Source organism: Chelonia mydas, chromosome 5 (genome assembly GCF_015237465.2).
Source record: "Chelonia mydas isolate rCheMyd1 chromosome 5, rCheMyd1.pri.v2, whole genome shotgun sequence".
Lineage (NCBI taxonomy): Eukaryota > Metazoa > Chordata > Testudines > Cheloniidae > Chelonia > Chelonia mydas.
The window spans coordinates 58,727,468-58,750,290 of NC_051245.2; the positions used below are offsets into that span (position 1 = coordinate 58,727,468).

Sequence of the window (22,823 nt, forward strand, 5' to 3'; positions counted from 1 at the left end):
AGCGTTCTCAGGGCTTCCCAGGCCCCTGCTGTGAAGCAGGGAGCCTAGCTTTGGAGAGTCCCTTTCTCCAGCTAGGGATCCCAGGGTTTCCAGGGTCCCAGTCTGGATCCAGGACCCTTGGAATTCTTGCAATCCCCAACTCTGAAGTAGTCTGTATGACAGAGCTGACCCAGAACCACAGATCCTGGAGCCTGGACTCCTCCAGCTGACAGGAAACCAGGCTGGTTTCTGTTGTAACCCTACCCAAGCAGTCTGGTAATGGAACCCTGCCTGTGTTTCAGTGGAGGTTTGTCAAAACCAAAATATTTCCAGGAAATATTTTGAAGAATCATCATCATTTTCTGACAAAAAATGTTTTATTGGAAAATTTCCAGCCAGCTTTAAACAAGAATGTTACAAACAAACTAAAGGAATGGGAGAAGAGATGATGAAGGTAACAGTGACAGAAATATGTGGTTACCTCTAGCCAGGTGCACCATTCGCTGGCTTTGAGTAATTCAACATTTTTGTTTAACGTTTTAAAATATAATAAACCGAAAATGTTAATGAGATCAGACTACCCTACTGGTTACCAGGTATTTAAGGCCTTGATTCTGCAAGGTACTTATGAATGTGTATAACTTGAAGCTTGTTAATAGTCCTACTGAGACCAATGAGAATACACACATGCTTAATTTACACACATGCTTAAGTACCATCCTGAATTGGAGTTTAAATGAGTTTCTTGAAACCAGAAGAGCAGAACTTTTTAAAATACTAACGTATATTGTTACATAGATCATGCATACACTTTCCTTTTAAATTTCAATAGCTTTCATATTTCATGCAAGTAAAAATTATAATGGTTCAGACACAATGTGGCAAAACACATTGGGGTTTTCTTTTTCTTTTCATGACAATTAATGATAAATTAAAATAAAAAAGTGCCTATACCCTTCCCAAGGACTAAAATAAACACATCTTATGGAAAATAGGGGGCAAGTCCTTGGATGTCACTGTGGGGCAGAGAGTACAGCTCAGGGTCTGTGTGCAAAAGTGGCTTAAAACTCACCTTTGCTTTCTCCTAATCCTGCTGATGCGTCAGGCAGGGGACTGGCCCTGTACATTATCAGCACTCCGTGAGAGATGCATTGACATATCCCAGGCAACAAATGTTCCAAGGAGGTGAAAACACAGTTCAGAGTTCTTGTACTTCAAGAATGTCATGGATCCTTTTCCCTACTACACCAGCAGGAGAGAGAGCGAGACAGAGGAGTGGTGTGAAAGCCCCTATAGCCCTGTCTTGACATGTACAAAGGGTGTGTTTTTCAATTATGTTAATTCAAATATGACAGAAAGCCTTCTTAGTGTTCTCTAAGATGCAGGGTAAAATATTTACAGCCATGTCAGCTGGCTATGTTGTAGACTAGACTTCCTGTGCTACACTCAAAGACAGCTTCAAATTAGTTAGCCTGCTTCTTAATGAGCGGTAAGAGGACTTTCCTATCATGTTAAGGTAACTCAGATGAGTTAGCCCATCAAGACAGGGCTATGTTAGTTGTACCCAACGGTCAAGGTTCCTTCCCCACTCTGAACTCTAGGGTACAGATGTGGGGACCTGCATGAAAACCCCCTAAGCTTATTTTTACCAGCTTAGGTTAAAACTTCCAAGGTACAAACTATTTTACCTTTTGCCCTTGGACTTTATTGCTGCCACCACCAAGCATCTAACAAATATATAGCAGAGAAAGAGTCCGCTTGGAAATGTCTTTCCCCCCAAAATCCTCCCCAAACCCTTCACCCCCTTTCCTGGGGAAGGCTTGATAAAAATCCTCACCAATTTGCATAGGTGAACACAGACCCAAACCCTTGGATCTTAAGAACAATGAAAAAAGCAATCAGGTTCTTAAAAGAAGAATTTTAATTGAAGAAAAAATAAAAAGAATCACCTCTGTAAAATCAGGATGGTAAATACCTTACAGTGTAACCAGATTCAAAACATAGAGAATCCCTCTAGGCAAAACCTTAAGTTACAAAAAGACACAAAAACAGGAATATACATTCCATTCAGCACAGCTTATTTTATCAGCCATTTAAACAAAACAGAATCTAATGCATATCTAGCTAGATTACTTACTAAGTTCTAAGACTCCGTTCCTTTTCTGTTCCTAGCAAAACAACACACACACACACAGAGACCTTTTGTTTCTCCCCCGCTCCAGCTTTGAAAGTATCTTGTCTCCTCATTGGTCATTTTGGTCAAGTGCCAGCGAGGTTATCCTAGCTTCTTAACCCTTTACAGGTGAAAGGGTTTTTCCTCTGGTCAGGAGCGATTTTTAAAGGTGTTTACCCTTCCCTTTATATTGAGCGGTCAGAGGACTTTCCTATCATGTTAAGGTAACTCAGATGAGTTAGCCCATCAAGACAGGGCTATGTTAGTTGTACCCAACAGAAGTGTAACCCTTTGTCATAGGATCATCATGTCAGAGTGCACCCTCATGCTGTAGCATGGTCCTCCAGGTGCCCCACCCTCATTTTTCCCTTCTCAGGTTCCTCTAGAGTACTTCTCCAACATTCTCTTAGGCTAATAACACCCAGGGGTAATTGATTAACATGGACACCGCAAATCCTCAAATAAAGTTCAACAACATAATTTAAAAGGTTCAAGATCCACTTCCTTCTGTGACTCTAGGGTCTTCATCAGTCTCAGTCATCTTTCAGACTGGTGGGCTCTCAGGCTTATCCCAAAGTTCCCTTCTAGAGTTCAAAAGCGCAAACAAAGCAACAGTGCAAACAATAACCACCCACCCTGGGCTTAATCACAGTCTCATGTCCCTCCCACGTTTTTTCCAAGCTCCATGCCCTATGTACAGCACAGTGGCACTCCCCTGGGTCTTCCTCTTTTTCCAGAGTTTCCTCCTCCCACCATCCAGGCTTCTCCCTGTCTCCCTAGTCCCAGTGAGCCCCTGCAGAGCACTCTGCTCTCAGCAGCCTCTCTTTCAGGCAGCTAGAGCCCCATATTTGAGTGCTTTCTGTTGTCTTCTCTCTTTCCCCCACTCCTCACTAACTCTCATACCCGACTCACCCAATCTCCCCTCCTCTAGGGCCCAGGGTCAGCTGACCAGACACAGGTGCACTAGCCTCTTTACTCTTAGAGGACCAGTGCCACCTGTGACATCCTTACACTTGGTCTTTCCAGGAAAATTAGCATGGCTATGGGGTCAGATTACACCAGTGAAGCACCACCGGAGTGAATCTGGCCCTTAAACTCCTATATCTTTTACAATTATATCTTCCTTTTCTTGTGAATTCACTCTGCTAAAATCTCTATATTTCACCTCCTAGCCTTTCTCAACTAAGAATGAGTGTAAATATGTGAAAGCCCAATCTTGGATCAACAAGCGTATGAGAAGAGCTAGTATATAAATTAAGGGAGCAAATAGTTATAAGAGTATGAATATGTCACTTTTAAAAATGAAAGTAATTTCTGGAGATAACTGAACTTTAAATATAGTGTACAGACACTATTTTATGGGAGGAAGTTAAGGAAAGCAGGGTCCTGTTATACAAATATTCTGAATTTTAGATGGAGGTGAAACAGATGTAAAAATAAGCAGCCTTTTTTAAGTATGACTTCTTGCTCTCCTTCAAAATAAATAAATAAAATAAACAGTCTTTCTGACAAATCAATGGTATTCCATTTAGCAATCATAATTTTAAACTCCATTGCTCTTATTCAGACTTAACTCCACTCAAAAACAAACACAGAATGTTGCAAAAGTGCCTGCTCAGTACAAGTTATTTCCCCCATTACATCTTGAGAGTCAGTGAGAAGGAACACTTCATATGGACTATACCTGCATTCCTCACTAATGATTTAGGGGAAACTTCAGCTTCAAATATGAATTAGTTTATATTCTTAGGTTTATGAAGACAGAGTAGATTTGCACCAGAAAAACATCTGAGTAAGATATTGTGAACATTTTCAGACTTTATTCAGAGTGCTGATTCCATCTCTTTAGCTTTACTTTGTAAAGATTAAAAATATATATATCCCTACTATATGTAACTATCCCAGAGTTTTCCACTGGGTTGCTATTGAGTGAACTTTTGAAGGGAGGTATTGAGAATGATATTTCTTAAGGCTTGCCCACACATTTATTTTGGAATAAGGGAGGGTGTCAATTTAAAGCATTATACCTATTCCAGAGTAACTCCCCAAGTGGAGTGCCTTTTTCCAGTTTACCTTAATCTCCTTCCAAAGTTTATCAGAAAAAGGTACTCTTATTCTGGAATAAGAGCATCACATGGGGCGCTATTGTGGATTAGCTATTGTGGATTTCAGTCAACTTCTCTCTGTAGACAAGCCCTTATTTTGTATGACTATACAATAACAAATTAATTAGCTATTCTACACAGTAAAATAACAGTTGACAGAATAGGACAGACTAATCCAAGTATGCTGATTGACCTCCAACCATTTGGCATATTATTAATATGGCTAGGAGCATGTATGCCTCATTTGTCAGTATATTGCATCTACCATTTTAGGGAATCTCGCTATCCATGTTTCAAGCTTTAAAAGCTTAGTTGTGGTTTTAAAAGTGAAATCCAAAGCAGGGACAAATTGTTTTTACCCTCCAGCACTTCTTTATGATGTATAATGACTGTCTCAAGGTGAAAAAAGGCTGCTTTTTAATTTCTATTTTTAACACTTTAGAAATATCAATGCCTCATTTCCCTCTTTTCTGGTGGACCCAGGCAAGATCTTTGGAAGACTATGAGATGCAGATATCATCTGAAATGGTCTAATGTCTGGTCTACATTAGAAAAATGACCAGTCAGGGGAGATTGGATTAGATTAGAGTCTCATGCAGCATCACTATTTAGGTCTTAAAGTGATTATCAAGGTCCTTTGGAAAAGAGAGGTCACATTGGTCCAACTTTCCATTTGTTTATATCATTGTAAATCAGGAGTAATTCTGTTCAACTCAATGGAGTTATACCAATAAAAAACTCCTCTGAGAGGAGATTCAGACCCATTGTGTGCTGATTGTAAGAACCAGCTCCCCCTGTCTAGGAAATGGAGCAGGGAGAGCTACAGCTCAGGTCACAGCCCTACTAAGCTCTTGTCAGTATCCTCCAGCAAAGTAAGGGAAATGAGAAGTCCATGCTTCCAAAGCAAAAAAGTAAGTACAAAAGAGTCTGGCTTTTTTTACAATAGAGGAATGTTCATGAGCCCTTCCTTGCAGCCAACAACAGGGACATCTAAAAAGCTTTTAAAAACTGGTTTTCTTGAAGGAGATTTCAAATGAAAATACAAATTTTGACTATGACTGATATGAATATCAGATAACACAGCTGTAAAGGGTTTATCATTGAAAATGGACTTAACTATACTTACATTAGAAAGAAACAGTGGATAGAAAAATAGATTTTTCATTTCTCAGTTCACTGTTAAGATGGTTCTTGGAGCACTGTCTGCACTTGAACTGTTTTGTTTTCAATAAAAGCATGCATTTGAAAGCCTTTTAAACTTTAAAGCTGTTGTGAACAATGTGCTTTTAAGTCTGAGCCCCATGGCATGGTGGATGAGGAGATGTTCTACCTCAGTGGGAGCGGTATGCCTGAGGCAGCCACAATTTCTCAGAGGAAGCACCCACTAAAGCAGCCTCTGCTACAGTCACTCACAAGGGCGTATCCGCTGCACTCCACAAAAAAAGGTGGATGCTGAGGTGAGAGGTCAGGTCCATGGCACAGTCTTGGGAATCTTCCCCTTCTTTGGGGAGCCTATCACCACTACCCTGAGCAGTCCTTCATAAGGGTGCATTTGGATGGAACTAGGGAAGAGGCTTCCTGAGCTCTGATCTCTAACCTCTGGCACACCCACATAGGGTTAGATACACTTGGACGCCCACAGGACATCTGTAATATATTGGCAAACTTAGGCTGGAAAATGTCCAAAGTAGTAGTATGTATAATGCTGTGGTTTTATGCTTTAAAAACAGTTTCTCATTTGGCCTTCAGCTTCTTGTTTCCACTGCACCAAGGTATGTCCTACTGTGTAACACAGCATTTTCACATTATTCTTGGCTACCACACACACATAACAGTTGCTGTTTTAAGGGGGTGACTAGGCAATAATAGAGCAACATCCTTTAGTTTCTAACTGCTACTCGTCCAGATACAAGTTCCCCTGCTTTCTAGCCACTGAATGTATGCATAAGAGGGATTTTTTTCAGTTATCACTAAACAGTTATTGTAATAATGTTTAATTCAGCAGAAAGTGCTACACAAATGCTTTTCAAGGTGACAGTTCTTCTTTATCTTCTGAGGCAAGAGGGGTCTGTATGAAATAAACTTTTTTTAGGTGTTCCACCATAGCTTTTTCTTCCTCTTCCAGAGCTCCATCTTCTTTCATCTCCCATCTGAAAGAAAATATACTTTTGTTAGTTCCCCTGTATTTTTCAAATCAGTCATTAAACAAACTGATAAAAAAATTCAAAATAGACACCATGTGTTTATTGCCAAACGTATTGTGTTAACTGAAATTTCTGAACCACACTAGATATGAACAGAAAAAAAAAAAATCACACCCTATGCAAGCCTTCTGGCATTTAAACTGCCAAATCTCTGACAAGCTTCCTCCTATGTCTATGCCCCAGCATTTTCCCTTTCAGTTTTGTATCACACCTTAATAGCAAATTGACCAGAAGCAGTGCAAAACTGACAGAGAGAGGTGGAGCAGCTAGCATGTGTTTTTGAGATGGAGGTTGGCAAATACTTCCCAGAGTTAATTACTTTAAAGTGAAAATCAGAAAGCACAGGATTCTCTATTCATGAACAGTGTGGCAGGTCATCATACTGTTAAAGTGGTACAAATGAATTTAAAGAGCTTCCTTACAAAATGGCTTAGTTTTTTGAAAATGTCACATACACTGTCACCTCTAGAAGTGACACAAGCATCTTCCCTTTCTCTCATATGGATACTCACTCTAACCTACGATTAGCTACCCCCATTAAAATTAATGGCAAAACTGTCATTGACTACAAAAGGAATTGGGATTGGATCCTAAGTGAATAACAGAGCATGCTAGATAGAAAATATATGTTTTAATTACATGTATGGGTCTCTTTTTACTACATTCTCTGTGTATGTATGTTTTTATTATCAGTGATACATAGGCTTATTTTAAGAAATATTATTCATATTTTATAATATTACCTTTCATATCATTATTAGGAACATCTGCAGGGAATGACTGTGCAGATAGTTATTTTTATTTAGCACCATTCATATTTCAACATCAGTTATTGTAAGACACAAGGAAGGACATTCAAACATATTTATTAGTTTATTAAGCAGAATTGAATTTGCTGATGATGGGGCAAAGTTTTACTAAAGTCCCACAAACCACTCCACAGAAACAGGGTTTTCTTTATACAATAACAGTGTAAGCACCATTTTACTCTCACTTCTAAAGAACAGCAATAAACATCTCCATTGTCAAGATCAAGAGTATTTGATCATTTCTAAATACCTATTGAAAACCTTTCCAATAAATGTCATGACTATAACATTCATCTGCACTGAGAACCCCTCTTCCTCCAAAAATCTCCTGAAGGTCTACCTGTTCCACTAACATTATAGCATTACACCTCATTCTGAGCCTGATTCTGCTCTCATGTACACCAATTTTATACTGAATCCCACTGACATGAGGGTAGTTATTCCTGCTTTACGCTGATGTATGTAAGAATGGAATAAGGCCCTCTGTCTTGGGTCTATACTTTGTTGTAAACAAGTTTGGCTTTTAGAATAAGTTGTTTGGACCAGGGACTCTATTTAGTCTATTTTACTGTAGTGCCACATCCATTTGCAATGCCATATAAGTGATGATAGATTCAATTCCTAAATGTTTCTGGTATGATATCAGTAGCAAAATGGTGACCTCTCCATGCACCCTCTCCCCCCCCCGGCATTTCTACTGAGGGGAATACAGGAAACTCAAACTTCTCCTTTTCAGTTTCTGTCTGATTGAATGTAGTAATATAATGACTTAGCACTTACCAACACTTTTCATCCACAGACTATTATTTATTTTTATTATGACAGCACCTAGGAGCCCCCAATCATGGATCATGTGCTAGGGCACTGTACAAACAAATAACATTGTGACAAGATGGCTAATGTTCACATGGTGGGTCCTGCACTTTTCTTAGTGTGTGTGTGGAGGGGGGGGGGGGGGGGGGAAGGAGGGGTGCTACAAGCCACCCCCTTACCCCTGCTCTTGGGCACTGAGGACCCTGCTAGCGGCCCGGGAAGATGATAGATGAGGGAAGCAGGGGAGGGGTCTGGGTTTGCTCCTCACTCTGAGTCCCAGCCCCTCTCAACCCCTGGGGGTTTCCCTAATCCCCCTTAGGTGGGGTTACCCTCGGTCCTTAGATGCTGCGGGGAGGGAGTCTCCCTTACTTCAGTTCTCTGGTCGTTGTTGTCCCAGTCCCAGTCCTCCTCTGACTGCCTGAAGCAGGGGGTTTTATTAGGTTCCTGACAGAGCCTTAATTGACAACTGGTGCTCCAATTAACCTGCAGCAACCTTCCCTAGTCTACAGGGAACCACGCCTTAATTAGCCTTGAGCTTATATATTTCCCCTCTAACACTCTACCACTGCTCCCTGGTCTTCCTGTATCACAATATATTGACAGTCCCTGCACCAAAGAGCCTATAATGTAATCTCAAAACACTTGACAAAGGTGGATAAATGATACAATCACCACTTTTTACACATGGGAAAACTGAGGTATAGAGAATTTCAGTGCTGAAGGTCATGCAGAGAATCAAGGTCAGTACCAAGAAGAGAACTCAGACTTCCTGACTGCTAATAAATACTGTCTACACCGAGCCACTCTGTCCTCGGTAAAAAGATACAATATTTATCTGAAAGTCCCACTGACTTCAGTGAGAGTTTCACGTGCATATATGAGGGCAGACTGATACAAAATGATAGCAGTACATTGATATGCATTGTGAAGATGTATCTTTACTGCCAGAGGGGATTAGAAATTTCATTTTTTAAATAAAAATGTAAGGTCTAGCGAACATAGCAAAATCTAGAGAAACCGTGCAGGAGATCTTAGATCTCAGGATCTCATGGACAGCAGGAGTAGATGACCCTCAAAGCCAGGGATCAGCAACCTTTGGCCCGCAGCCCGCCAGGGTAAGCCCCCTGACAGGCCGGGCCAGTTTGTTTACCTACCGCGTCCGCAGGTTCGGCCGATCACAGCTGCTACTGGCCGTGGTTCGCCACTCCAGGCCAATGGGAGCTGCGGGAAGCGGCGCGGGCCAAGGGATGTGCTGGCCGCCACTTTCCGCAGCCCCCATTGGCCTGGAATGGCGAACCACAGGCAGTGAGAGCTGCGATTGGCCGAACTTACAGACGTGGCCTAAACAAACCAGGCCGGCCCGCCAGGGGGCTTATGCTGGTGGGCCGCATGCCAAAGGTTGCCGATCCCTGCTCGAAGCAAAGATCCTGATATCATGCAAAGTCATTAGTAAAAATGGGTAAACAATATGAATAACTGTTTCAAAACAAAGTTTTTCAAAGTGTTTCCTGAAGCATTAGTGGTTAAGACTTCCATAATTTGTAATCCAATACAACCAAGTTTAACATATACCTTACAGAATTCTGTATAAAGAAGACAACCATTGCTAAATTATCCTTACCCTCGAAGGAAGGATAGTCTTGTGGCTAAGGTACATGATGGAGACTTAGGAGAGCTAGATAATATTCCCAGTATTACCACAGTCTCATTATGTAACCTTGATAAACCACTTAATCGCTCTGTGCCTCCTTTTCCCCACCTATATAATAATATATTTCATCAGAAGGAGTTGTGATGTTTCATTCATTATTTATAAGATGCTGAAATACTGCTGTGATGAGATCTATAGAAATGCCAATAAATAAAATATACGTTCTATTGATTACCACCACATACAAAGGCAAATCAAATTACAAAAACTATAAAATGCAGAAAAATTACCTTTGCATTTTACAGATTGTGATATGTTTTATTTATCAGTGTCAAAACAGATTCCAGCTGTTAATAAAACCATTAATTGATTCTTGATTAAGCAGGATATTGACTAATTTAACTGCCAAGGAAATAAGGCTAACTCTGTCTAAGAAAAAGCAAAACATAAAAAGCTGTCTGGTGTTTGTTCTTTTTTGCATATGTATGTAACCCACACACCTCCTGGGTGTGGTGTTCTGCCCATCTAGTGGCACTGAGAACAGTTAGAGAGAGAGAAAGAGATTGAGTCTGATCTACAGCCTCAGCTAATAGTCAATTAGCTTTTCGCTTATACAGTAGAGACTCATGCACTAAGCTCCAGTCTGTCAGTGTTATATGCTTTATTGCAATTTAATACTTTATAAATACTCAGCAAAATTATTATTGTATAAATAATGTTATAAGCTGGATGAAACCTTATTATTAATTGAGTTAAAACCTCATTCAAACTGATGTATGAACGCATCCTTCATTTAAGACAGCTAAGAGATAGTTAAGGTTCTCAACCTGTGGTCCATGGACCACTGGGGGTCCAACAGACTATCATAGAATCATAGAATATCAGGGTTGGAAGGGACCTCAGGAGGTCATCTAGTCCAACCCTCTGCTCAAAGCAGGACCAATCCCCAACTAAATCATCCCAGCCAGCATTTTGTCAAGCCTGACCTTAAAAACTTCTAAGGAAGGAGATTCCACCACCTCCCTAGGTAACGTATTCCAGTGCTTCACCATCCTCCTAGTGAAAAAGTTTTTCCTAATATCCAACCTAAACCTTCTCCACTGCAACTTGAGACCATTACTCCTCGTTCTGTCATCTGGTACCACTGAGAAGATGATGATAGCTCCATCCTCTTTGGAACCCCCTTTCAGGTAGTTGAAAGCAGCTATCAAATCCCACCTCGTTCTTCTCTTCTGCAGACTAAACAATCCCAGTTCCCTCAGCCTCTCCTCATAAGTCATGTGTTCCAGTCCCTAATCATTTTTGTTGCCCTCCGCTGGACTCTTTCCAATTTTTCCACATCCTTCTTGTAGTGTGGGGCCCAAAACTGGACACAGTACTCCAGATGAAGCCTCACCAATGTCAAATAGAGGGGAACGATCACGTCCCTCGATCTGCTGGCAATGCCCCTACTTATACAGCCCCAAATGTCATTAGCCTTCTTGGCAACAGGGCAAACTGGTGGCTCACTGTTGACTCATAGTATTTGTTTTATTCCTAATTTGTAATTAGTGTTGCAACTTTTCAACAGCTGAAACTGCTGAGCAGCTAGTCAAACTTCAGAGCCCTGTGATGTTCCAATTGGAAGTAGAAATTGATAGAGTCTAGTATTTTCTTTGATGCAATTTTATTATATACAAGGAATATACTGTGTGCCTAAAGTTTGGCCTGATTTTCAGCACTGCTCCCATTAACTTTAATTATCAATTGTTTAGGTGCCTAAATGTGGATTTAGGAACCTCACTTTAGACATCAAATTTTGAAAATCTTGCCCATAATTCTGAAAGTCAGTTTGGGCCAAATCCTGAAAGGTGAGTAATACCCCTTTCTTCTTGAGTAAACGAGCTCTGCTATGGCTTGATTAATTCTGATGATGGTCTAGCTAATGCAAGTGGGGGGGGTTCGAAGAGGCACTTCAGCTGCTCCATGACTGCAACCCATGAGCTGCGGAGGAAGATGAAAATCAATGGGAACCAATGACAGTCAGTGGGACTTAGGCTTCTAGGTGCCTAAATCAATTTTGAAAATGAGATTTAGGTTCTTAAATCAGTTAGACAATGCCTAAATATCTTTAAAAATCTGGGTCAAAGCTCTTGGGAGCAGGTTTTGTATAGTATCTTGAATAATAGTCTAAGTAACTCTGTCAAATTCAGTTAAGTTATACTGATGTAAAACCTATGTAAGCAAGAGGAGATTCAGGCTCCTGATACTTATCATTTGGGGCAAGGGACATTTATCCATAGATAGAATGAACCAGTGTCTTTAAACCCTTTCCAGTGTAATTGGGATTGGAGGTAGTTCTTTTCTGAGATCTCTCAGTAACATATTTGTAGCTAGTATAACAACTTTGCACAAATCTGTATAATAATTTAGCCTAGGCATAAGATCAAAGAGTCCCAACAGAAACAGTTTTTATAATAAAGACAAGTCCAGGTAGGTAATCCATATTATAATTTCTTTGATCACAGGAAAAATGGTCATGGCAACTCTAAATGAGAACAAGACCCCTAGCACTAAAAGCATTATTACTAATGTAATAATAATAATAATATTAGTAATTAGTAATTATTACTAGTGTAATAATAGCCACATCTCAGAGGCTAGAGTAATTTGTGTTGCTTATGTTTTACTAAAGATTTTGGGTCAGACTGTGGATCTGGATCTCAGTTACACTAGTGTAAATCTGAAATAATTTGATTTAAAGGGAGTTATTCTCATCAGTGCAAGTAAAATCAGAATTTAGCCCTCTGCGCTTAGATCAAACAGGTTAAATACAAGCTTCCCCTCCCTCCTGCAAATACTATAAAAACACTTTATATTATGGGGGGACTGGGCAATTACACCACTCCGTTGAAACTCCTGGGTGGGGGAGCCACTTTCCATTCAAGCTACAAGAGGGCACAATGAAATGCTCCTTTGTTTAATAATAGCTGAAACAATGGAAAACTACTGCCCAATGACTTGACTGCATGTAAATCTGGGCAGTGGCTGAGCCATGCAGTTTCTCAAGGGTCTGATAAACACAAGAATGGGACTGATCTGGTTGCAGCTGTGTATCTGTGTGGGTGGGAAAGAAGCAGCAGAAATATCAGAGAAGGAAAGAAGCCATGATGTCTGGAAAAACATCAGTATCACCCCAAGAAAAACTAAGGCCATGTCTACATTTACAAGCGTCCAACAGCACAGCTGTACCCACATAGCTGCATCACTGTAAAATCACTTGTGTAGCTGCATTATGCTGATGGAAGAGAGCTCCCTGTTGACATAATAAAACCAGCTCAACCAGTGGAGGTAGCTATGTTGGCGGGAGAATGTCTCCCACCGACATAGTGCTGTGCACACAAGGGCTTATGCCGGCAAAACTTGCTGGCTCAGTGGGGTATTTTTTCACACCTCTGAGTGACAAAAGTTTTGCAAACATAAGTGGTAGTGTAGACATGGCCTAAGAGAGAACATTCTGGGTAAAGTGCTGGCTGGAAAAAGGCTTGGAATTCTGAGCAAATAACTTTCTCCCGTTATTTGATTCCAATGGTATTCAGGGAAACAGGATGTGGTTACATTTTTTGTAAATAATCAGGATCACACCAAAGAAATACTTGACTCCATCATCATTTTTTCCTCCTAACAGAAACAACTCACAACCCCCTAAAAACTGGCTAAGTGCTCAGATTAAAAAGGTGTTTTAATACTTTAAAAGTTATTTCAGGTCATAACCCATTTTTGCATTTATTCATAATCTGTTGGTCACCAGCATGCATGTATCTTTTAATCGCTGGGCATTCCTCTCTGTGACAGATCACTGAAAGGAACAACCAATATAACCATCAAGAAGATTAGGAGGCTTAATGTTTGTCTGAAACCATGGTGGTTGATAGTCACACAATCAATGCCCCAAAAGGACAGGAGACTCTGGATATGGTTTAATCAGGCTGCAACTTTATTATTAGATATCTGGGACTAACCGGTAGATAACAGTGTAGAGTGCAGGTGACTCCATGATTATTTCAATATCTACCCGGGGGCTTCTGTCAGTCCTCGCTTTTTCCATCAAGGTTCCAGCCAACCCCCTGCTGGGACCTTACCATCCCCCCTTGAATGAGGGCTAAGGTTGGCTATAAGGGGGGGGGGGAAGCTGGCTCACTGCCATGCCAGTCATAGGCACCCCGAGCCCCCGCTGTTCTGCTCCTTTACCAAACACCTCCTTTAAGTCCTTTACCAAGCCATTTATCTGGTCACTGTATCCCCTGCCTACAGAATACCTGCACTGGACATCTGCCCCACATACTGAGTTGCGACATCATAGCTTAACTCCCTTCCCTACTCACCCTAACAAAGCCTTCCAGATCCGGCTGTGGGGAAGGCGAAACCCCCACCCCCACCCCCACTTGGCCAATCTGGTGAGGGAAAAGAAAGGAGCAGGTAGCACGATGCCCACAGCAGGTCCTAATCAAACTTGGTATTTTGTCACTTCCAAGGGTGGGTGCTGCTCTGCCCGGCCTGGGGAAAAGGAGGCTTCTCCCACTGGGCATGCCCTTTATCAACTCCCTGCCCTTCCGTTCCCTGTGGGATGAGTCAGCATCACCATGCTAACCTGCTTTGCTTTTGCAGCAGCGTCTGTGCCTCTCTCTTCCCCCTACTCTTAAAGGAGAGGCCCACAGGCCACATCCGGCCTGCGGGACTGTCCTGCCCGGCCCCTGAGCTCCTGGCCGGGGAGGCTTGCCCCCAGCCCCTCCCCTGCTGTTCCCCCGCAGCCTCACCGCGCCATGCTGCCGGTGTAGTGTATTAAGCTGCTCCGCGTAGGAATGTGCTACACTGGTAGCAGTTACAGAGAGTAATTTACTGCAGTACACCGGCGGAACGCTCTGGGTGGTGCGGCTGTAGCGCTGCCAGCCACCGGCGCTCTGTGCTGCTTGGTTAGGGGGACGGGGGGTTGGATAGAGGGCAGGGGAGTTTGGGGTGGTGGTCAGGGGGCAGGGGTGTGGATGGGATCTGGGCTGTCAGAGGGCGGGGAATGGATGGGGTTGAATGGGGGAAGGAGTCCGGAGGGGGGAGTCAGGAAGGAAGCGGGGTTGGATGGGGCAGCGGGGAGTAGTCAGGGGCAGGGGTTTCCCGGCGCAGTCAGGGGACAGGGAGCGGGGGTGGTGGTGGATGGGGCAGGGGTCCTGGGGGGGCCATCAGGGAACGGGGGGTTGGATGGGGCAGGAGTCCCAGGGGAGTATCAGGGGGCGAGAAGCAACGGGGGGGCGGATAGGGGGTGGGGGCACAGCCTGCCCTAACTGGCCCTCCATACAATTTCCGAAACCCGATGTGGCCCTCAGGCCAAAAAGTGTGCTCGCCCCTGCTTTAAAGCAATATATCCCTTCCCCCAGCAAGCCAGACAAAGGTTGCCCCCGCTTAAATTGCGGTTTGGTCAAATCTCACACAGCACACAGTTCGTCAAATAATTACTCAAATAAGAAACACTTTACCAAAAGCAATGAAATATACTCTCAATAGACCGATATAAGGTGCATGTCCATGACCAAAGTTTTGCAATAATTAACATGTTATTATCACATATAGATATGACTCTACTGCCACATTTCAGCACAATGAAGTATTAATATTAGCTACTGTGAATGACTATTATGATTGCCTGCTTCATCCTCAGATTTATGATATGATTATAACATCTGACTGGGTAAGTAGTCTGTGCAGTTACTTGTGCAAGCTACCCAGATAAATGCTCTTAAACAGGGTGGCTGTCTTTTTCTTCTTCCCCTAATGCATCAAGGAGCCTCTTCAAACCCAGGAAGAAGTAGTGCAATCATTAACTTGAATTTATGACCCTTAGAATCATTCTGAAACACCACGCAACTTGTCTGATTGACTCATTTTAATTAATATGATTTGTTATATATTTTTAAGTAGAAGAGTTGTCTGCTCAGAAAGAATGCAACTAAAAATGCCACTAGAAAACATTTAAAAGAGTTCTGCGTGAGGCACAACACAAATAGAAGTATTGCAGTCTATGCCAACGGAAGCGTAACTTACCCAAAACAATAGATCAGGGGATTCTCTCTATAGGTATTGTCTTCATACTTGTCAGTGCATTTCACTGAAGAATTTGTAAAGTCTTTAAACCAGTTCAAAAAAGTTAAAAATATCATGTTTTCCATTCATTATGTGGTTAAATTTGCCATCACCTGACAGTATTTATTAAATGAGTTTGAAAGACACCAGGTCTCTCTTTCACTTTCTCAAATAGTTGCATTAGTGTAAGCTCAAAGTGTTATTACAAAAACCCTAATGGACAACAGAAGTCAAGGAAAGAATCTATGTTTGTTTTTCCAAAAAGTATGAAAAAAATGCCTCTGTGTTCAAATGGAGGGAAGGATTCAACATTTTCAACTCCAGAATTGTCCAAAATAGAACATGTTTTTACTAGCATATCACAAATGCATGACAATTGTTTTGGCACAAATAGCTGGCACAAATTCAACCATGCAGTAGCCAGTTCAACTAATGTGAATGTGAATGAAATTACCATCATGAATTACTTTCAAAATACTGGCTCCATCAGCTGAACAGCCAACGTGCAACCTCTGTTATTTCAAATTAATAGCAATGTGGCTTTTAGAGAAGACTTTCAAATATATATTTGGCACATATTTTATTTTGGGTTGCCTCAGAATTTTGTAAGATTAAATTAAACCAACAGTCCAAAAGGTACTAGAGGTGTTTGAACCAATTTATGATACAATTATCCAATATTTTGTTTGCAGCTCACATTACCATAATAAGATGAGTGTTAGTGTTCTGTAAGTGTAGTAAAGCCATTTTTATAGTCATTCTGTAATTTTTTTAAAAAATAATTAAATTTAAAGGAAAATATTATGAAGTACCAATGTTTTTTAAGGTTTATGACCAGACTTGGAAGAACAAATTTAGTAAAATGTCGAGCTCACTTGAGTCTAGCGGCTTTAAAATGGAACCAAATCCTTTGAAAAGTTCAATTAATATAAGTTTTTAAAATAGATAAAGTGACAAAATGAGATGATTAATCAATGCCTATGCCACCAGAAAACCATCTAGGATACTGCTATGATCACATCTATGTACATAGGTTACTGCAGAAACCTCAGCACATGATAAACAGAGATGGCAGCAAGGAGAAAAGTATCAAGTTTAGGACTGAAAATAAGCATAGAGGTCTGCCCGCAAAGATCTCCCTTGCAGGACTGGGGCCTTAGTGAATAAAATATATTCATTATACAGTATTCTAAATAATTTCCTGTTTTAAAATCTTTTCACATTAGCTTTGTGTAACATTAAAAGGTATAACTCCTGAGTGGCCTGTCCCTACTTACGATTTTTCAAAAGCACTTGTGATTAACTTTAAGAAATGATAATTTAGTCTTACAGATCGGAAGACTTTGCACGGAACATACATTTTGTAAAAATATATTCATTGCTATAAAATATGTTTATGGCAAAGTAAAGTTTTAAAAATAGAGATGATACTGATGTAAACTTACATGTCTACATTGCCCTGCAGTTCAAACTAAGGGAGTAGTTTGGACTACATTAGTGCAAACTCAAGACCTTTAAGTTCACACCAGCAGCATCTACATGGGGGAACTACAGTGCAGCTCTTTGATGTGCATGGCTATTCACAGCCCCCATAGTCTGAACAGGGGAGCAGTGTCCACATGCCCTTAGATGACACATTACTGGGTGCACCTGAACAAAGAAAAATATCTAACATTTCCTTCACATGCACTTCTCCTGTGTGTTGGATATATAGTTAATGTAGTATAATGCTATCCATGTATTTTTCTGCTGAATACAACACAATGCTTCAGTGGCCAAATCAAATAATCATTGAACTCAGTGGGAGTCTTACCATCTGTGGCCTACCCAGATCGTCACCCAGACACAGGGTGGGGAGTGGAGTGCAGGCTCCATGGACTGCTGTTTCCCCACATAGGCAAGTGAGCGGAGAGGGACTGTGATGGGGGATACTTATCCCACACTGGTTTAGCAGGGGTTAATCACACTCCGGGGGCCAAGAAGACCACGCCCCCTCATCCCTGCTGGGCCCTGCTTCAGCTGGAACCAGGATATAAAAGGGAGCAACTTAGCTCAGTGTGGGTTGACTGCTGAAGGGAACAGAGGTGAGTTGCTGGCTCTTGGAGAGGGACTGCCAGTGCTCTAGGATGCAGAGGCCAGCTGGGCTGCAGCTCCAACCAACCCCCTGATACCACAGATGGAGAAGAGACCACAGAACCCCTGAAACTACCAGCCATGGAAGAACGGGTAGGAAGTAGCCCAGGAGGACTAAGCATTGATCTGGTTGAGGTAGCGAGCTTGACTCAGCATGTTTTGTAAGGATCTCTGCTGAGCTGGTGGCGGATACTGCTGCTGGAGACAGGGCCTTGGGCTGGGATCCAGTAGAGTAGGGAAGGCCTGGATACCCTGGCCACTGCCCACTCCTGGTGGATGGCCCACTGCACTCTGGCCAGTAGGCTGCACTGCCCTGCCACAAAGGGTGGTCCCATTGACTCTGGTCACTAAGCCATGGACTCTCACCAAAGGGCTGCTGCACTGACCCCAACCATTAGGCAACACTGTTGGGAGCCAGGACTACTGTGGTGGCTGGGAAGTCTAGGCCATTTGGGCCATCCCAATTCTACTTCAATTCCCATACAACCTGACCCCCGCTTGATGGGGGGGAGCTACCCCGCAACAGGGACAAAGACTTTTTCCAGACACACTTAATGCTCTGGCTAGTGGCTAATGGTCCTAATCTGAGTCACAGTTCCTTCCCAGGTTTCCTAGGGCAGTACTCCAGGGTACTGTCCCTTATGCAGGATGAATATCAATATTTCAACTTTATGTATAAGCTATACATGGCTAACACTCATAATATTTTCTCTCTCTCTGTTATACTGAATTATAAAAGCTAAAGGGACAGTAAATTGTTTTGCAATGACCCCAAAATAAATGTTTTACAATGTATTTTTAAAGTCCATGCATGGCAATTTAGTGTGCATACATTTAATACATGATGACATATTTGCTCTATTGACTTTTGGTTGCAATATTGCGATGAAGAGATGTAAATTGCACCTATACTCCTATGCAGACACTTGAAACTATGAACGATGTATTATATTTGTTTGTTACAGATAACAAGGAAACATTCGCAATTAATACCAGAGTTGTAGCATATTATATCAAAATTCTCATAAACACATTCATATCCAGATAAAATTGACTAAAGGTTAAAATAACACAGGTTTTACCTATCACAGATTTACATCCTTTATGTTAGAATGTATTAAGGAGATAGATTATTTCATTAGTTAATTTGGGAACAGTTTCTGATTTTTGTTTTGTTGATGATTTTATACTCTTGGTCAAAACAAAGATAGATTAAAGGAAATATAAAATTATTTAAAGCAAATGTCATTTATGACAAAGTAAAAATGTATAGAATTGGCATAAAATACAAGACAATATTCTTTAATCCAAATGCCTATAGAGCTATTAAAAATACTTGTTGGTTTCATGAAGACTCTAAAAGACAGAAGCCTTGATATCTTCCAAAGATTATAAAGAACAATATTAAAAAACAAAACTGATAAAGTCCTATGAAGATCTGCTTTCATGTAAGTATTTTATAGCTGTGGTTCTTGACTACTGTACCTCTTTCAGAAGTCTGATTTGTCTTGCATACCCAGTGGTGCTGGAACTTGGGGTAATGCTGCACCCCCTGGCTAGAAGTAGTTATAACAAACACCAAATCCATGGTTTCCATCACCAGTACCCCATTATAAAAATTGTTCCAGCACCCGTGTGCATACCCCAAGTTTCACCTCACTTAAAAACTACTTGCTTACAAAATCAGACATAAAAATACAAAAGTGTCACAACACACTATTACTGAAATTGCTTACTTTCTCATTTTGTCAGTATGAAATGTTAGTTTGTACTGACTCAACTAGTGCTTTTTATGTAGTCTGTTGTAAAACTAGGCAAATATCTAGATGAGTTGATGTACCCCCACCCTGGTTGAGAACCACTGTTTTATAAGATTTCAAATACTACTATATATTTCCAATTTTGTGCACCTTGTTATAGAAACATTTTCACAGTGATGTATTAGATAAGGCCGTTTAGGCCTTTATGTAAATTGGTAAATTTTTGGATTTCCATTTTCTGAGGAGGACCCTTTCTTATTCTCTCAAATTGCTGTAGAACAGTTTGCACCACTACTTAGTACTTTTAATTCATTCAATAACCCTAACTATTATAATCTTGAGGGCAGGCTGTATATTGGTGTGTGCCACTTTTGATCAGTTTTTCTGTTTTAGAATTTGGTATAATCTATGACAACAAAATGTAAGATAAAGATGTTGTTGTCTGTATTATCTGTCACACATTATTAAGCCAGCCCTTACACAGGAATCTAGTAATGGCATCTTATTGTGAAAGTACACTAAAGAATTAAATGGAAGTACCGTTGTTGCCACTGAAAATTTAACTTTTCTCTATGGTTTCCAAGCAAGTACCGTAGGTATTTCACATTGTAAGTAGAGGGAAAATCTGGTCTCTCAGACCCCATTGTGTGGTAACTGTTGGCAAATGATAACATTTTAATTGTACATCTGTACTTTGGACAGTATGGAATACATATTTCCAGTCCTCTACTTAGCTATTTTATCATTATTACTATTTGTCAAACAATATGCTTGATATTGGGCGAACAAAGTAAAAGACACAATTCTAAATCTAATCTCACCTAAACTCATCTAATCTAAATCATGCACAGGACAGTGCCATTCAGATATCATAACACTGGATAAATATTAAAACTCCAAGCAGAGCAAGCTTTTAAGCTTATCTATTTTTAATTTGGTGAGTTATCACTGGAAAGGTCTACAGAAGCACTATAGTTTTAAGAGGGATTTGGATGAAAACAGCAAGCACAAGCCAGTTCCAGCTAAGCCTAATGTAAGAAGCTAAGAAGACAAAGGGAGTGGGGAAGGATATGAAAGAGGTGTTTTGAATTCAACTTAAATTCCCATTAATCTTTGATTATGTTTCAGGAAATGGGCTATGCAACTGAGCCACATGGTTTATGCAAATATGTCTTTATTTCTAATTTTCTTAATTCAGTTGTTTTGCCATCATTTTCTAGTGTTTGTCTGAATGGTGCACTTTAATAATTGATAAATGGAATATGACAGTGGTAGGAGATAAACAACAAAAATATGCAATTTTTTGGCCATAAACTAAATCCATCACTGTAAAGATGTTTATAGAGGACTATATTTTTCATATGGGAGTGCTGAAGTTAAGGAGGTATTCCAGACAGGAAGTATGGATGAACTGGTTAGATCATATTTTATCAGTGCTTCTAATCATGGTAATACAAACTCTGAAGAGTTGAAGATTAACTTCTTTCTCAGATGAGTAGGCAGATGTTTGTGTTGTGGGAATGTAAAAAGAGCCTCCACCCCCGAAAGATACCAAATTTGTCCCTGTGCTGGCACATAATTATGATAAAGGAGTTTTATTAGCCATTTGAAGAGTGAAGGTGGCACTTGTGAAGATGGGACTAGTGTTCTTTTAAAATAATCTGTACATTTTAATCATGGAAAATGGCAAATGAAGCCATTTCTCAATGTCTTTTTTCCCCAACTGATTCAAAATGAAGTTAAAATGAAGCAAAATTATGTTTTGCCAGCCTCGGATCTTTGGGATCGATCCTGCAAGCTCTCCACAGGCTTGTGTGGAACTCCCATTGAATTCAGTGAAAATTTCCTCAAGTTTGCAGGAACCATCCCATTATCCATAAATATTTGATATCCTTCTGTATCTGAAATAGAAATTGTGTGGAATCTGGTCTTTTTGATATGTCTAGTTTGAGACTTCTCTAAGTTAAAACAATATCCTTTGTATGTTAATTAATTAAAGAGCCATGGGGCTGAGGAAACAAGATCCTTATGCTGCATGAGCATATCATCCTTTGAATTTGAATTTATGCTCTTTCTCAACAACAGTAATGCCTTCTGTCATAACACCATCTCTCATAGTCCATCTTCATTAAAGAAAAAAAGAGAAGGCATCTTCTTCTTGTCCCCTTCTCAGATGGAATGTAGAAGAAATATTAAACTGTCCACAGGACAGTTTTACAGACATTTCATCTAGAATAAAAATAGCAGCCTAAATCTAATTTTATGAAACACTGCCAATATAGCCATTCATCCCTGTCAATGGTATTCTCTGCAACTAACTGCAATGTGTTCGTGGGGAAATCAGTGTGATGAGATGCCATTTTTCTATGTATTACCAGTTAATGAAGCATTTTTGGTGCATTATCTACTCCTTTTATAAAACCTATTTATGAATATGAGAATGGGTTTAGTATCTTCCAGTCACTTAAGCAACAATGTTGTCAATGATTTGCACAGTATATTTAACTGTGAGCTGGGGAAAATCTCAACAGTCAGTGTCCAGTTTGTCATTTTTTAGCAAACTAATTCGAGTCCTACATATATCTCAAAGCATCACTCATGCCTCAGACAGTTCTGAAATAGTGTAGGGAATAGTAGGTTAGGAAAGGTATTTGCAAGTCTACTGGAAAGCCATCTCAACCCAGTGCTTTATCTGATTTAAGTCTTGAATAGCTCTTTCAGTTTTCATATGGGAAAATGTTTTAGCCATGTGATCATTCTGCTCTAATGACAGTGAATTAAAGGAGATGTCTCCAATAGTTTGATCAAATTGTATTTGGTCAAAAGAATTTTCCAAAGCCTGGGAGAAATGTTTAAACTTCTTATTAAAATCTATAGGTTTATTTATAATACATTCTTCTTTCTTGAAAACTGTTTTGTTTTTAATTCTTTTTGCCTGTAATTTTACTGCTTTAACTCTTTTTAATATTTGTCTTTAATCCTGTGGAGCATAAACACACTGTCCTGAAAGAAATAGAGTGGGAAAGCAGTCACATAACATACCAGTTGCACTATTCTTAGACCATTCCTATGAGTCTGTGTCAAA

The 22,823-nt window shown here is 40.4% G+C and overlaps 1 protein-coding gene across 11 annotated transcripts in view; it reads right to left on the bottom strand.

Annotated features, from left to right (window-relative positions):
* Positions 1 to 4,217: 4,217 nt before the first annotated feature.
* The window catches only part of KIAA0825 (KIAA0825 ortholog), a 406,839-nt gene continuing 388,233 nt past the window's right edge, over positions 4,218 to 22,823 (bottom strand). For all 11 annotated transcript variants that reach the window (XM_037903240.2, XM_037903239.2, XM_043546230.1 and 8 more), the window contains one exon: positions 4,218 to 6,407. In XM_037903240.2, coding sequence (XP_037759168.1) covers positions 6,284 to 6,407 — 124 coding nt within the window. In that variant the 3' untranslated portion in view covers positions 4,218 to 6,283. The remainder of the gene's footprint in view (positions 6,408 to 22,823) is intronic.